This window comes from Egretta garzetta, unplaced genomic scaffold (assembly GCF_000687185.1).
Source record: "Egretta garzetta isolate BGI_Z169 unplaced genomic scaffold, ASM68718v1 scaffold81, whole genome shotgun sequence".
NCBI classification, from domain to species: Eukaryota; Metazoa; Chordata; class Aves; order Pelecaniformes; family Ardeidae; genus Egretta; species Egretta garzetta.
Window position 1 is genome coordinate 420,271 of NW_009258671.1, and position 15,741 is coordinate 436,011.

The 15,741-nt window shown below is 40.3% G+C and overlaps 1 protein-coding gene across 1 annotated transcript in view; it reads left to right on the forward strand.

Annotated features, from left to right (window-relative positions):
- Nucleotides 1-15,741, forward strand: part of PTPRO (protein tyrosine phosphatase receptor type O) — a 65,942-nt gene that overhangs the window by 7,972 nt on the left and 42,229 nt on the right. Inside the window, 7 exon segments of the mRNA XM_035888501.1 lie at nucleotides 1,276-1,434; nucleotides 3,445-3,597; nucleotides 5,205-5,651; nucleotides 6,634-6,795; nucleotides 9,491-9,690; nucleotides 12,358-12,478; nucleotides 14,943-15,136. Coding sequence (XP_035744394.1) covers nucleotides 1,276-1,434; nucleotides 3,445-3,597; nucleotides 5,205-5,651; nucleotides 6,634-6,795; nucleotides 9,491-9,690; nucleotides 12,358-12,478; nucleotides 14,943-15,136 — 1,436 coding nt within the window.

Genomic DNA, 15,741 nt, shown 5'->3' on the forward strand with positions numbered 1-15,741 from the left:
TCTCTGCTCTTTGGGGAAAAATATTTTATTAGTTTTTCTCCAGGGCCTACCGCAGCAGAACTTTGAACTGAAACATGTCCTCTAAGGCCATGCTAATGAACAGCCTGATATTTTTCAATCTGTTCCCTACAGTGTGCAGGAACTAAATCAACACGATAATACTTGTAAGGATGTAGGCATAATTACTGAGGGTGTTGTGCATTAACTACCTCTATTAAAGTATGTTAGTATGACAAATTTCTAGCACAATAACCTTGTTTTGAGTATCTGCTTGGCCTTCTTAATCAATGTATAGTTGTGTTGCTATCATTTTTTTCTTGCTGAGGAAAAGGCTAATTTTTTTTTTTTTTTTTCCTTTGGTGGATAAAGGAGGCTGAGTAAGACTGTGACTCTCTTACTAGCAACAATCCAGACTCCACAGCTTTCCTTAGTCAACAGGACTAGACTGGTCTAGATGCCACATCACAGGACACAGGCTATTTTTCTTACTTTTTATAGCCCACCTGGCTCAGAGTTCGGAGCACTAGGTTGGCAACTTCGCACTTACCTCCTTTCTGTGTGCAGGCTTCCCCTCTGCCTGCCAGTAAACCACTTTACTTCTCTGTACCTAAGTTCTTCATCTGTAAAATAATGGTGATAGTACTCCTATATTTTGTAGAAGTTTGGAATGGATAACTACGTTGAAGACAGTTGCCCTCTCAGATATGGTAGGAATGGTGACTGTGTAATTAGCCTTGAAATAAAGAAACTAATACATATTATCAAAATAGAAAATCTTCATTCGTGTAGCTCCCTTTGGCTGTTACACTGATAAGCTTCTCAGCTAATCTTAAAAGTTCAGATTTATGCCGAAGTTATGAGCAATTTCAGGTGTTTTGTTGTTTTTGTCTGGGCACTTTTACATAACTGGCAAGCATTAAAGATGAAAACCTTTGTGGTTTGATGACTGTGAGTCCTTAAATAATAACTGCTTAAAATAATAACAACCTTATTTTTTATGGCACATATGGAAGTTTTTCTGTTAAAGTGTAAGCATCAAGAACTTAAAGTGTTTTGTGGGGAAGACACAAATCTTGGCTTTGACAACATCCCAAGTAGCTTTGCCCCAGACCTCTGTGAAGCCCCAGATATCACCTGGTAGATTTAAGAGTGCCTGTGCCATCCATGCCTAGCAAAACCATTTGTTTCTTTGGTGTTGTATATGTGTCAAGAACTCAGTTTGCCTATTAATCTGCTCCTTTCTTCCTTTTTTCCTTTTATTTGTATATCCTTTAGAACCCCTTCCTGTGAGCAGTGTTTCTATCTATGATTACAAACCATCTCCAGAAACAGGAGTGTTGTTTGAAATTCAGTACCCAGAGAAGTACAATGTTTTTACCAGGGTAAATATAAGCTATTGGGAAGGAAAAGACTACCGAACGATGCTGTACAAAGGTAGGAGGAAACTATTCCACTAAAACTTAATGCTACTTCTGCTGGAAACGTTTTAAACAGTGGTCTTAGGTGTGGTTTTGGCATGTATTAGTTATAATGATTTATATTTCTGGTAACATGTCTGTTTATATAATAACTTTTATATCGTGAAGTAAGGGATGGGTCTTTGAATGGAGCTAGTGGTTGTTCACTTTGGGTTTAAGCCTGCTTCCCATCCTGGTTCTAGTGATGCTTCCTTTCTTTCAGATTTTAGAGGAAGACTGGGCAGTCTGGATTTTTTTAATCAGTTCTGAAATCAACCTGGGAAGGGATCCGCAATTTCTGGCGCTTCAAAATAAGCATGTGCACTAAAATCTAAAAAAACTTTCCACGTTTTTTTTTATCTTCCCTGCTGCTGTACAATCCAAAACCAAAGGAAAAAGGAAAGAAAACCCAAACTTGGTAGGAAGGACAGAGATATGTTTTTGCTTTCTAGATATGCTTGTTGAAATCCCTGGGTGACATTCTATATCAGTTGAAAGCATTAAAAAAGTTCCCAGTGCCTTCCCTCTGGAGAAGTATCCTCTTTGATGAAGAGCTGATAGGAGAGCTCTGGAATGCCCCAGAGCTGGGAAACCCATTCAGTATACCTGATTCCTGGTGCAGGATTTAAACCTGGGTAGTTCTGTATCACCATACAGTAACACAGTGCTTATAGTACTATGCTGTGTAGTATTGTATATCACCATAGCTTTCGGATTGTCCCTGGGCTAATAAACCCTGCTGCATATTATAAATTTCATTTTTCTTAAAATAATCTAATCAAACGCAATCAATCTGACAATCTAGACAGTCAGTCTAAACAATTTAAACAACCAATCTAACCATCTAAACACTCTAACAAGAGCAAATTCAGCTTTCTTTTTTATTTGTTGAACACTGAACACCCTTTTGCCCTGCAGTACAGCCCAAGTATGGCATTTATCGTAAAGATTTAAATGGGACTGTCCTATGGAAAGCATCCTAAGAAGTGAGAAAGGCCCCTGCATACTCTGCAGGCCCTGAAACCCCAGTGATTTGGCATTACATAGTGGCAGTAAAATGCCTTTGAGCAATCCAGTAGGTGCTGGATTGAATTTTAGGCACTGAACTAAGGCTCCCAAAGTCTGCTCACTGTAAGCTTTCTCTTAAGTCAGCAGAGGGAGATACGTACCTCCAGAAGGAGGTCAGAACATTTTGGAGTCTTTTTGCTTCAATACTAAGTGGGGCTAGAAATCACATTTTTTGAAGTGCCAGAAGTTAGGAAGGGTGAATCTGGATCATAGCTCAAAATATAGGTGACCTCTTTCCAGAGAACAAAAGGGATACCAGCAGTAATTTTTGTCTTCTACAGCTAATACATGGTTCCAGGGGCTGTAATGCTGCAGCTGCTGATTAATAAAAAATCAACCTGAATTAAGAGATTCACTAATAAACTGGCACACTCCTTCCCGTAGCAAAATAGCCTTAAGCAACTTCTCTTCAGCTGGCATGTGTACTGATGGTGGGCATGAGCTGAGCTCTCAGTACCATGGTGTGCACTCAGCTGCATGGTGGATGGCCCCTTGAGCATCTACCCCAAACGTTATGCCTCCGTCAGCAAAAGAGCAAGGAGGCTTTTGCGCTCAGCAGTTAAAGGTCTGCAGAAACCGTCAGATGCTCTTTGAGATATTCAGCATCACGTGGAACAGGTTGCCAGATTCAGTTCCCGTTCCTGTGAAAAGTAGTTCATGTTTCTTGTGCTGGGCTTTTTTTTTTTTTTTTTTTTTTTTTTTTTTTTTATTTTTGTAGCAAAATGGCTTTGACAGCCAGGAAAAATGTTGCCAAACCAAATTATTAGAATTTTATGTCTCAGACCAGGCTGAGCAATGTTTAAACATCTGAAACATTGCCAGTTCAGCATGTGCAGTATGCATTATCAGAAAGTGAACATTTGATGTGTTTTCTTCTTTTTTTTTTTCCTTTCTTCTTTTCTTTTTAAACCTTCTGCAGATTTCTTTAAAGGTAAAACAGTTTTCAATCACTGGCTACCAGGTATATGCTACAGTAACATCACATTTCAGTTGGTATCAGAAGCAACCTTCAACAAAAGCACATTAGTGGAATACAGCGGGGTCCAGCACGAGCCCAAACAGCACAGAACAGGTGAAGAAAATGTTCATGTACCATTTGCTCCAAGTCTGTCTGTCTGCTTTCCTTTCTGCCACAGGGAGGGAATTGATCCCACTGAGAGGAGGGTCTGTGTGGGAGCAGTCCTGGGAGCCGCTCCTGGCCAGGAGCATGGGAGGGAGGTTACTGCAGCTACTACATAGGGTTATGTGTACAACACAGTGCAGAGGGAAATTTGCATGAGTGTTTCTGTTGTAAAGCTTGCTTCTTAGAAAAGAAATTCTGCTTCACATGAGATATCCTAGGCCTTGTGCTAGGAATTAATTTTTAAGCCCCAGGAATAGCTGCACTGAGCACACTGCTGATCTATCTGTATTAGTCTGTCTCCTTGCACAGTGAATCATAACTAAACTGTTGGAGAAGGCTTTCCTCATTGTGCAGTCTTCTATCACAGAGAAGAAGAATGTCGTAGTTGCCCCACTTGGTGGCCAGTTTGTACCCTGAAGCATGAACTTTTAATATCCAAGGCAGCAATGTTGCAAAGGCTGGAAATTGCATTTGTTCAGGGTCCAGAACTAATTTAATTTGGTCCTGGGACGATGCCCAAAACCTTCCTGTTAATCTGTTGCACCACAGACATTTTCCAGGGTCCAAAGTGAAATGAACCAGTGGTAAAATCAAAAGGCCAAGTCTTCAGACAAATATAATGGCGTTGGTCCATTGCCTTGGACAGAACAAAGCCAACTGATGCCAGCTGAGTTCTGTCCTGAGGATCCTAAATATAGTTATTGAGATACTGAACCATGAGAATGCAACCAACAGGACCACATTTTTCTTTCCTGCTGCCCTCCCATCCCTCGTTCTTCACATGAACTGCCAAGGAGATTGTAGTGTCTGATCTTGTATTAGTGGCTGTGGCTGGGACAGGCTGGGTGAACAAATTGGTGTGTTGTAAGGTGCCAGTCAAAATTGTTTGCAGAGGCTACTCATACTTATTGTGTGTAAGGAAGCAATTGCAGTGAGGCAGACAAAATGCTGTATGTTCACCTCCTGGCATGTGTTGAAGTAACTTCTTTGCGTGCCAGAATTTTGTCTTCTGGAGACCCAAATCTTAAGATCAAGCTTTTAGAGATATTAAAATTTAAACTGATGTTTAATGCTTATGAAAAGGTGGCTGCTAAAAGCATATGAAAAGCCCTACAAGATGAAGGTCATACTTTTTCAATATGAGTTTTGCATATTTTTTTCAATTCATTTCTACAGAAGTATTTTTTTCCATGATCAAGATCTTTCTGGAAGAGACAATAAAATAAGTGAAGATCCATTCTTACAAATTCACACTCAAGTAGCCTTGCTGCTGTAATATTACTGAAGTCTGATTTACTGTGACTTCACATCTGCTTTTCTTCCTGGTATTCTTGAGTTGTGATTCTTCTGTGAGTTCACACTTATCTTCATCCCACTAGAATCACTTCTGCTATAAGTATATGTAAAAGAAGGGAGGATCTTAATACAAAAGAGTTATTTCAAAATATCCCTAGATGCATTGTTTCTCTGCAAACGATACTTCTTTGGGCAATTAACACACCGTAAAGGTTCACAGAACATACCTATTAAAAGACTAACCCTTGCTTCTCTTTTAGTTCCTTACCCACCTCGAAACATTTCTGTTCAGATTGTACCAATCAACAGAAACAACTGGGAAGAGCACAGTGGGAATTTTGCAGAAGAATCATTCATGGGGCCACGAGAAATCATAAGGAAAGAAAAACTTAGCCGGTTTTCTGACAACCCGCCTGACATTCCAGCAGTGAACACATCCACAGCCTGGCCAGACTACCGCTATAACAGCACTGAGTACGAAACCACGTCGCAGCCGTACTGGTGGTCTAATGAAGCCGAGTCGTCAGAGGGCGAAGAAGAGTTTGTCAATGCAGTTTCCAGTGATTACAAGGCCAGTGAAGTCAACACATCTGCAAAACTCACTCCAGAGCCCCCCTCCTTCCTTCCTGTACAAATGGTGTTGACCTGGTTACCACCAAAGCCACCTACTGCATTCGATGGTTTCCATATCAATATTGAAAGGGAAGGTACAATAGAGTCTTACACCCTTTTCATACCCCTTTTCTGTAATTACATTAGTGGGTTGTGCCCTCTACAAATTATTAATTACCTCATACTCTGCTTCAGCGGGCTTTGTTAGATCTCCTGTATTTCCGAGAAGTTCCTTGCGTTGAACAGCATCTAGTTCTGGCTGGGCTTCACAAAAGTAAGGGAGGAGGGGTAAATCACAGTTTGCAAGTCTCTTTTGTGAAACAAGATTTATACTGTTGTACATATTGCCGTGCTGTTTACACTGCAGCTATCGTAAATCCATTCTGGTATCGGAAAAAGGAGAAACAAGCTGATAGAAATTTGAGACAAAGAAGGTACATTATATCATGTAGCTTTTTCTGCCACTGAGAAAGGTTCTCAGGGGGACCTCAACTGGAAGGGGCATACAGAAAAGGCAGTCTACATTCAGATTAACAGTTGACAGCTGCTGAATGTATTCCTTAGGCCACAAGGAGGCTGTGGTGGAGAATGGGGAGACTTTTCAAGTGATGGAGCTACAATGAAATAGCCATGTTGCTTAAAGATTTTCTGGTTTAAATCTATTTTCTCCAAAAGAATTTTATTTCTTGATGAGCAGTTTTCATAAGCCTTCCCAGTCTGAGGGCAAATACTTTTTTTTGCAGAATAAGATGATGACAGGTAGAAAATTGGAAGCTCCTTTTCTTCTATGCCATGCTGGTTTTCGCTTGCACAGTCATGGCAACCCTATTTTATCATCCCTGTTACTGAATGAAAATGTGTCCTGGGTTTATTGTTCCTCTACACCTATACTGCAACCCTAGTCATTAATTACTCTTGTGCTGATGGCAAGAAATAAAACTACCCACATAAATCCAGTCCTTTTGGATACCTTTTAATCCCCCAGCAGAAACAGTATTAGCATTTCTGATATAAATCATACAGGCTGGAGCCTTTCAAATTTCAATTAATCCACTATTTTTTCCCCCCCTGATTTAGAGAACTCCACGGAATTTTTGACAGTAAGCGAGGACACTCACAAATTTGTTGCTGAACTGAAAGAACCAGGAAAATATAAGTTGTCTGTAACAACATTTAGCTCCTCTGGCTCTTGTGAAGTTCGGGGAAGTCAATCAGCAAAAACACTTAGCTTTTACATCAGTAAGTATCTCAACAAATCTGTCTTTTTCTCCCAGACCAATGTAACTTCAATGTACAGAGTTTGACGGCTGTGGCAGCTGTGGCATCTGCTGCAGGATCAGAAGAGTCTGGTCTTCTGGAATTCCCTGTGCCAGAGAAGGAAATATAGTGCAAATATGTTCTGTATTATATCCTGCCTGGATGGGCCTTCATCGTGCCGTCTTGGCAGAGCTAAGAACTGAAAGCGGGTGAGGTCTCTGATAGAGTCGCTGCCCAGTGTTTGGAAGTGGCTCACTGAAACAGGCTCCCCTCTTGCATCTTGCAAAGAGAGGTTTTAATTCTGAGAATTAAATTGGTGGTTATAGAGATTCTTGAACGTATTTAACTTCCTTACTCCTGGAGGCTGTAGGTACCGGGTTAGGGATGAAGGACATCTCAGGCTGAGGGTGTGGGAATTGCACAATTAAACACTGAACTCTGAAATTACATCGTCTCTGAGAGAACACAGGGCAAATTACTGTAGATGAAATAGTTCAGCCTGCGAAATTCAGAAGAGAAAAAGTAATTTATTATTTCCCTGTAGAATCCCAGGGTTTCTTAACTGAAGATTTAGTACAAGACAAAGTAATAATACACTACCGTGTAAACTAACAATTAGATCAGCAAGCGAGACAGGTCTTGGTGAAATCAGATTATTTTCCTTCTGATGGCTGTGGTCAACTTTGTACCTTTTTCTACAAAAGGAAATAGATACAGGCTACAAAAAGCCCATACAGTGAAAACAGGGGAATACTTGTAGCGCTACGCGATTTCACTTGGGGGAGGATAGTGTCTCCCCTGAATCATGAATGCTGCAACAAGACATGGTAGCTAAGGCTGGCAGAAATATTCATATTAAAAGGAAATGTATTCAAGTACTAAAGTACATTACTAATAAAAATTGTGTCTTTAGTAGCTCATAACATTTACAAATACTAACTATTTAGGCTTAAATTCATCATAATGCTTGACTGCATGTAACTGAATTCCACTATTGCTCCTATGTTTTTAACAACCTATTAGTTGAAAGAAACTTGGAAAACAAAGAGAAAAGAGGAAACGGCACACGAGAGAAAGGATCTCTGCTGTTGCAATTTCACTGTCTTCTGGTTTTCTATAGGAATAGTTGTTAGACAGCTTCATTACATGGAAAGCATTAAAGTATATATAAGTATACAAGTATATCAAATAAATTACATAGCATTGCTATTTGTACCAAATGTTATGCCATTTCACAAGGTGTGACTTATTGCCATTAAGCAATATGCAATACAGTGTCCTCCATGAAGTCTACTAACTGAGGACAGAGACCTGAGAGAAATGAGAAAATATTAATCCAAAATGTAGGTGTATGGATTGCTAGATTAAGGTTGAACTTGTATCTCATTGCGTATAAATTATTAAGATGTTACAGGAATGTAACAAATATTTTCATTTTCAATGTGGCACTGGAGAACATTGGGGTTTTTGGGTTTTGTCTGTTAGTTTTGCAGGCTTTTAGAACCAGATGATGATTCTTGGCAGTTGTCCTTAAGAGTTTAGATAGGTTTTATATGTATTTCTGGTAGTATGCCAAATCTGACATGTGCACAAGTACTCTTAGGGTGAAATTGCTTTTTCCATTCCTCTTTATGAGTCTGATGAAGTAGGCTTTTTGTGTGGGGGCTACAGTTTTGGGCTGTAACAGAGGTTCTCTTAATGCCGATGCTGAAAAAATTTCAGAATAGTAAGAGCTACACATAAAATCCACTGGCTCCAGAGATTAATCTAATGGTTAAATTCCTCTTTTTACCTGAGTAGGTGTAGGTGTCCTGTCATGAATAAATTTTGCTCATGGCTTCAGCCTTATCTTATTCTTGTAGCACTCGGTCAGTGAATCATCCTGTCAAATTACTGGCTTGTATTATACAACATTTTTGTTGCACTCAGATAGCAGTCTGGATTGTCAAACCTTATAGGCTGATCTTACACCAAATTATTGCCTCTGGCATTCATTTTATTTTCTCAATAAATGTAAAGAACCATTGGAATTGGGTGGAGGAAGGAATGTCAAGGAGAGAGCTGTCACAAGCATCACTTAAAAGTGACAAGAAAAGCTGACGATTTTTATGACGTGAAATTTTGACCAAGTCTAGCTGAAGTTATTTTCCAAATTGTTATTTTGTCTACATTTAAACCTGTGTTCTCTACCAAGCGCTTCAAAAAGTCTGATGGGGAATGAGATTCTTCACTGTGGTAACCTCTGTGAACTCGATTTTCACGCTTCAAGGCTGTAGTAAGCTAGGAGGGTATGTTAGTATGTGGAGAGGTGAAAAATTCTGTGTGCTTATCCTTTAATATTTGTCAATGATCTGTACGTTATTGGATGTCACTGCTTTTAAACATTCCCTTGGAGCAAATCTGATATTGCTGGGTGGAAGCAACAGAGAATGCTGCAGTCTGAATTTTCAGTGACATTTCTCTCGTCATCTCCTCTGCTACAGGTGAAATAGCACCGGCCACGGGCTGTTTCCCAGGGGCTGCCACCTTCGCTGCCTGAGGGCTGTGGAGATGGACGGCTGTCAGTACAGCCTCTTTCACTAGTAGTAAATAATTCCATGACAGAAGGATGTTTTAACGTAAGTGCCTCAAGTGCATAGAGCGGCTTGCTCACATGTGCTTTTGGGACGTGTCCCAGGCCCCACAGGTGAATGGATAGAAGAACTCACTGAAAAGCCCCAGCACGTGACCGTGACGGTGCTAAGCTCCACCACGGCCCTGACATCCTGGACAGCATCACAGGAGAGCGGCAGCAACAGCACCATCGTGTCCGTGGTCTCCCTGACCTGTCAGAAGCAAAAGGAAAGTCAAAGGCTTGAAAAACACTATTGCACTGAGGTAAGGGGCAAAAGCTGGGGCCTTTTCAAATACAGGAAAAAAAATTTCTCATCATCCTGCTAATCTGGGATCATCGTGCCCAAGGGCCTGGCCAGGCTCAGGGCTGCAGAGCGCAGCGGTAGGCGCTCCCTTCTGCAATCTAAAGGGACACGGCTGATGCAGAGAGGAGGGGAGAGCGCAGCATACAGGACTGACAGTGTGCAGTAAACCAGATTGGTGTTAAAATTGTATTTCTGCTGGACTGACTGTGGCCAATCCTTTGTTCAGCCTTGTGAGTTATGTTGTACCCTTTGAGACGTTTTTGTGGCCGTAGGCAAAATGCTGCCATATCATAAGAGGTTTCAGTTGAATACGAGGAAAAACTTCTTTACTTTGAGGGTGACAGAGCACTGGAACAGGCTGCCCAGGGGGGTTGTGGAGTCTCCTTCTCTGGAGATATTCAAAGCCCGCCTGGATGATGTCCTGTGAAACGTGCTCTAGGTGAACCTGCTTTAGCAGGAGGGTTGGACTAGATGATCTCCCGAGGTCCCTTCCAACTCCTGCCATTCTGTGATAATAACACTTAGGCATATGCTGTAATCTGTTTGTATTAAGAAAAATGCTCACATGTGTGATTATCATCAAACTAGCATAAAATCTTTCTTAGATTTACTATGTATGAATACAGAACAGGACTCTCAACTTCCTGGAAGTTTAGAGGTGAGCAGAAGTCAGCTTTTCTTATCATCCATAAAAAAAAGATGTCAGCACTGGGAAGTAGAAATAATAATCCAGACCACCTGTGATTTAGATGGACAACAATTCTTTAGGGCCGCTGCATGGGACATGTTTATAATGATCAAGAATCCCAAACCCCAAAATAGGGCAGTTTTCTGTTACTTGAAACCCTTAGTGAGTGCAACCCCACATCAGATCCTATGGCTGTGATGGATCAGTGGCATGTGGCTTCAGTTAGAAACAGATTTTAGCCCACATTTCAGTTACCTTACCAAGACGCTGACAAGGCCATTTTCTGAGCAGTGCCACAACTTCTGCCTGGCTTCCTAAATGTGTGTGATGGAGGAGTCTGCAAGGGACCGCAGTGCTGCCCTGCTGCACCCTCAGCTTGCCCATGGGAATGGACAGAGACTGCTAATACTCCCAGTAAATCTTCATCTCCTTCCACTTTGTGATTAGCCTTGCAAGTTAATTAATACAGGGAGTCTGCATCCTTTAAAAACATCTTTTAAAATGAATCTTTGTCAAAATGTTTTGAGTTTTCTTCCAAGATTGTCCACGAACTTGAACATTTGGAAGTGTCTTTAGATGACAATTTAAGAATTGTTTTTCAGAATCAGCTTGTAATCTCCTTGAGTTATTTTCCTTTCATTTATTAAAAGTGCAGTCATTACATCACTAAGCAAAATAATACAGTACGTGATTATAAACCAAAGATAGCAAGTATATATGTATACAATTAAAGTAAATAATACAAGATTAATCTACAAACTCAAAAGCAAGTACCTAAAGCTAATCCTTGAATAAACAAGATACCTGTAAAAGTAAATGTGTGTTTCTTGCAAGTAGGTAGAAAGGTCTAAATACAGTTACTTGTTTCTTTTTGTCATTACAAATATTCATACAACCTCTCATCAAATTTTATCAGCTTATTACACCTGGAATTATTAATGTCTTTTGGTCTGAATTCCCCTTGACAAGCTGAAAAGGGCAAAATTCAGTGCAGACTTCTATCCATTTCTACCATTGTTCATGATTTAAAATTGATTTAGCTTTCCAAAGCAGCTGTTAAAGACAAATTGCCTTCCTCACTAAATCTGTGCTGGCACTGATGCAGTCACGTCCATCGCAATAAAACACCAGTGCAAAGGTGGCTGTGATACAGACTTTGGAAATGTTGCAAAGAAAATATTAGTAGGAAATATCAGCCTGCGGTTCTAGAAGGGGTGCATGAAGTCCTTTCCTCCAAGCAACTCTGCGTTTGGTGTTAGCTGGCTCTTCAGGAGATCAGACTTTTCATATTGAATCAGACCAGGATTCACCTGGTCAGGCATTCTGCCTCCTGTGGTGACCGATACCTGGCGCACCACAGCAGAAATCTTAATGGTGATGGTTCGAACTGAAAAGAAAAATCACAAGGTCCCTTAGTCAGGTTTTGTAGTGCTGTGCAGGAGAGGTGAAAGAGAGTAATTCCTCTCTGATTTCACCACTCAGTCATTTAACACTTGCATTCAGGAGCCAGCTTTTTCCCATAACACTGCCTTCAGCTCACGTAGCTGCAGATGAATCAGATGGCCGATGAAAAACCTCAGGCTTCTACTGAAAACACACTGTCTAAATACTCCAGCTGGAATAATATCACCTGAATATTAATAATGTAGCCTGAATATTTTAATGAATGTTGACAGTAGGAGAGAGTGGGTCTGCAGTGTGACAGCTGACCTTACACAGCAAGGTGAGGGTGATTCTCTGAGTCAGATCATGCGTCGAGTCAGTCCTGACCACTTTCACGGTTTCTCCATTTTGGGCTTAATGAATGGAGTTTTAGCTGCTGATGCCAGTGTCTTCAGAATCGTGCCTTTTGTAATTGGAATAGTTCATGTACAGTCTCAATCTTCTTTTAGTTAACCAAGTAAGTACCTCGTATTTGATGTATTCCCTTCCTAACAGGTGAATTCAAGCAGCAGCCTCATTGAAAATCTTGTTCCTGGTGCCCAGTACCAAGTTGTGGTTTACTTACGGAAAGGACCATTGGTTGGACCGCCTTCTGATCCTGTTACATTTTCTATTGGTAACCCCTGCATCTGCTGTTTGATATGTGGCTTGGTTTGGTTCGGTTTTAGATACATGTAGTGTATTCATTAAGCCCTGGAGACCATGGGGGAGTATAAAATTGTCACATTGGTTATTTCAGAAGTAATGAACACTTATTGCAAATGTTCTTTGTGCATTGTGTAGCCCGTTACTGAGGTGGGGAAAATATTCCTTCAGTGGAAGATAGATATTTCACATTTAAATATTAAGTTACTACCAAACCTAACTAGAGAGAAGTTATGGTCAGGCTTCACACACAGAGCACCCTGTGGAAAGATCTGTCTTCACCCTTGGACACCTGAATATATATTTGTCTCTAGCACTGCTTATGGTCTACGTCATTTAGGGTGGGAGTCATCTCACTTAGGTGTAGCCAGCCTGAGCTGCAGGTGGTCTGTGATGCATGGAGAGATGTGGGCACTTCCTAGAGGTAATTCATTCCCACTGACTCATGAAATGTGTGGGACTGCTGTTAAGACATTTCTTGCAAATGTGCTTTATGAAGGATGTAATGTGGCCTAGTCTGAAGGCTGCAATGCCAGTCAGGAGAGCTGGTGTATTTACCTACCTACATGACCATCACCGACTTCAGTTATGTATGCCTTGAGTTTAACAGTGTATCTTGATGTTCTCTGCTTTGAGATGTGAAGATATGAAGAACCCTCTGAGACCGAGAGCAACGTTTTCAAGAATGTGGTTTTATGGCAAACAGGCAGAGCTGCTGCCCCCATGCCTGTAATTCAGCATTATACCAGGCTCCTAAAGAAAGAGTCACATAGGATAAGATTCAGTATCTTTTAGTTTTAGTATCATGTATTTTGTTAAGTTTACCACTTTAACAGAATGTATTAAGAAGACAAAGGGCAAAGAGAAAGAAATTCAGTGTACAGAGTTACATTTGCAAAGAAATACTTAGCCTGAGTCACCAAGCTTCTCCTTTCGAGAAGCAGTCTGCCTTGTGTGAGAGCAGGTGGCTGAAAGCTGGAGGTCTTCATTTTTCATTCTGCTTCTTCTCTGCGATGTAGGGAAGAAAGTGAAACAGAAAAAAACCAAAGTTAACCTGTTAAGAATTGAATCCTTAAATGAAAGCAAATATGTGGACTAGTGAATATGGTGAGAGCCTTTTCATTCTAGGCAATCTCCTTGCATATGTTCTTAAATTGGGTCTGAATAAAAATTCGAAAAGAGAGTATGGTATATTTCAGTAAAGGAAAAAGAAGTAAGTAAAATATATATACTTTATTAAAATCTCTACCATTCAACAATTTCTACAAATGCTTTTGATTTTCTTTTTTGCTGTAGGTAGTTCAGAAATCTGCAAAGTTCTATTGTCACTTGAGAAAGTAAAATTGTATGTTCCCAAAGTAAATACCTTCCTTCATTATCTCTGCTTTTGTGTAGCCTCACAACCATAAAAGTTTCTTACTAAACTCAAAATGGCAATCAGTTTCTAAACAAAACATCTCATAGGTTTCTTATTATAAAGGGGATGTTTTTATGGAGTAAAACAACAGTTGTATGAGTTTTCATTTCCTAACAGGATATTGAATTTGATAATAAAATAGTAGAACTGCAAAGCAAACTGTTCTGTGAAATTATCAGTGGCAGTTAATGATGAATGAAACTGAAATAAGACAAAAGACACTTTAAAAAGTATTCAATTCTCTCCATATTTATCCTAAGCCTCACTTCCACTGGATGAGTATTAACACTTTAGAGAAAGCAAAGAAAAGATGTAGTAAATGATTTATGAAGGGAAAGGCAATCATGTGCTAACATGGGCTGAAGTAATCTGGGTGCTGGTCTCTGCTCTGACCCAGCATGCAATAGCTGGGGCTCTGCAACCCTTGCAAATGCTAGCAAAGTACTTATTTAAGTAGCCTCACTTAAGTCATGAAGAATAATTGCTTTCCAGACAAGTAAGGGTTGCAGAAGTTGACCCTTATGTGACATTTTTCAAATCGCTTGACTTCTCTTTCTCAGTGTCATCATCTGTGAGGCAAGAATAGCAACACATGACAGCACCTTTAGGTCCCCCAGGAAAAGAGGGATAGACATAAAACCTATTCTTTCTCATAGTCTTCATCTTCCAAAGTGTTATGGCTTTTGATGCTTTTGTTTTTGAGCAACTTGAAATGCCTCCTAAACATCTTGATTTTCAAAGTAGAATGGAACCCTCCATTTATGAAAAATCAAGCCAGGTACTTTATCTCAAGCTAAGCAGCCAACACCAAGTAGTTATTTCTGAAAAAGTAGACATAATAAAATGGAGAACAGATGCTGAAAAACTGGTATTTGACTGCTTGTGACAAGGAAGCTCTTGGGAATTAAAGTCAGGAACAAACCAGAAATAGGTAGACCTTGGTTACAAAAAGGTATTGTTTTAAAATAAAGTGTAACCAATAACACACACATTACTAACTACAGTTTCTGGTTTATAGTGCCCACTGGAATAAAGGATCTGACGCTTTACCCTTTGGGACCTACTGCTGTGGTTTTGAGCTGGAACAGACCTTTCCTTGGGGTGTTCAGGAAATATGTTGTAGAAATGTTTTACTTCAACCCGTCAACAATGACCTCTGAGTGGACAACCTACTATGAAATAGCAGCAACCGTCTCCTTAACTGCCTCTGTGGTAAAGTGACCATTACTATTGCTTTCCCATGCCTGTGTGGCCCTGGCACCTTGCGACATTTCTTTGCTCAGCATTTCTCCATGAATATGTATAAATGCCTTGAAGCCTGGCACATTTTTCCAGGCAAAGCAGAGAAAATGGCCAGGATGCTAGAGGCATTTTGTGTTCTAAAGTAAAGGAATGCCATCTGAACCATGCTAAATTCTAAGCAGAGTGATGAGATAGATGAGCCTCTTTTTTGTTGACAAATGGGCATGTTCAGCAAGTCCAGAGGCAGCTTCAGTTTGTGGGTCAGTTTATCAGTCAAGGCTTTAAAAATTCCGTCATCTCCTCAGGGGGACCAGTCCAAAGCCTTATCTACATAATTAATATTGATAATATGGATTTGGGGCTTGCGGGCTAGTCTTGCAGTGTACCATCTGGAAGGCTTAGCTGCAGAGATGCTCTGGTGAAAATAGCCTTGAAGTTTCTGAAGCTACAAAGACTTATGTCAAGATTTCAACTAGGTGGAGACTGATCTTTAGAAGAACATACATGCACATATATGCAAACGCATCTTTGCAGAAAGTAAATGAAGTTTTCCTCTTCCTTTCCATTATTTCCTA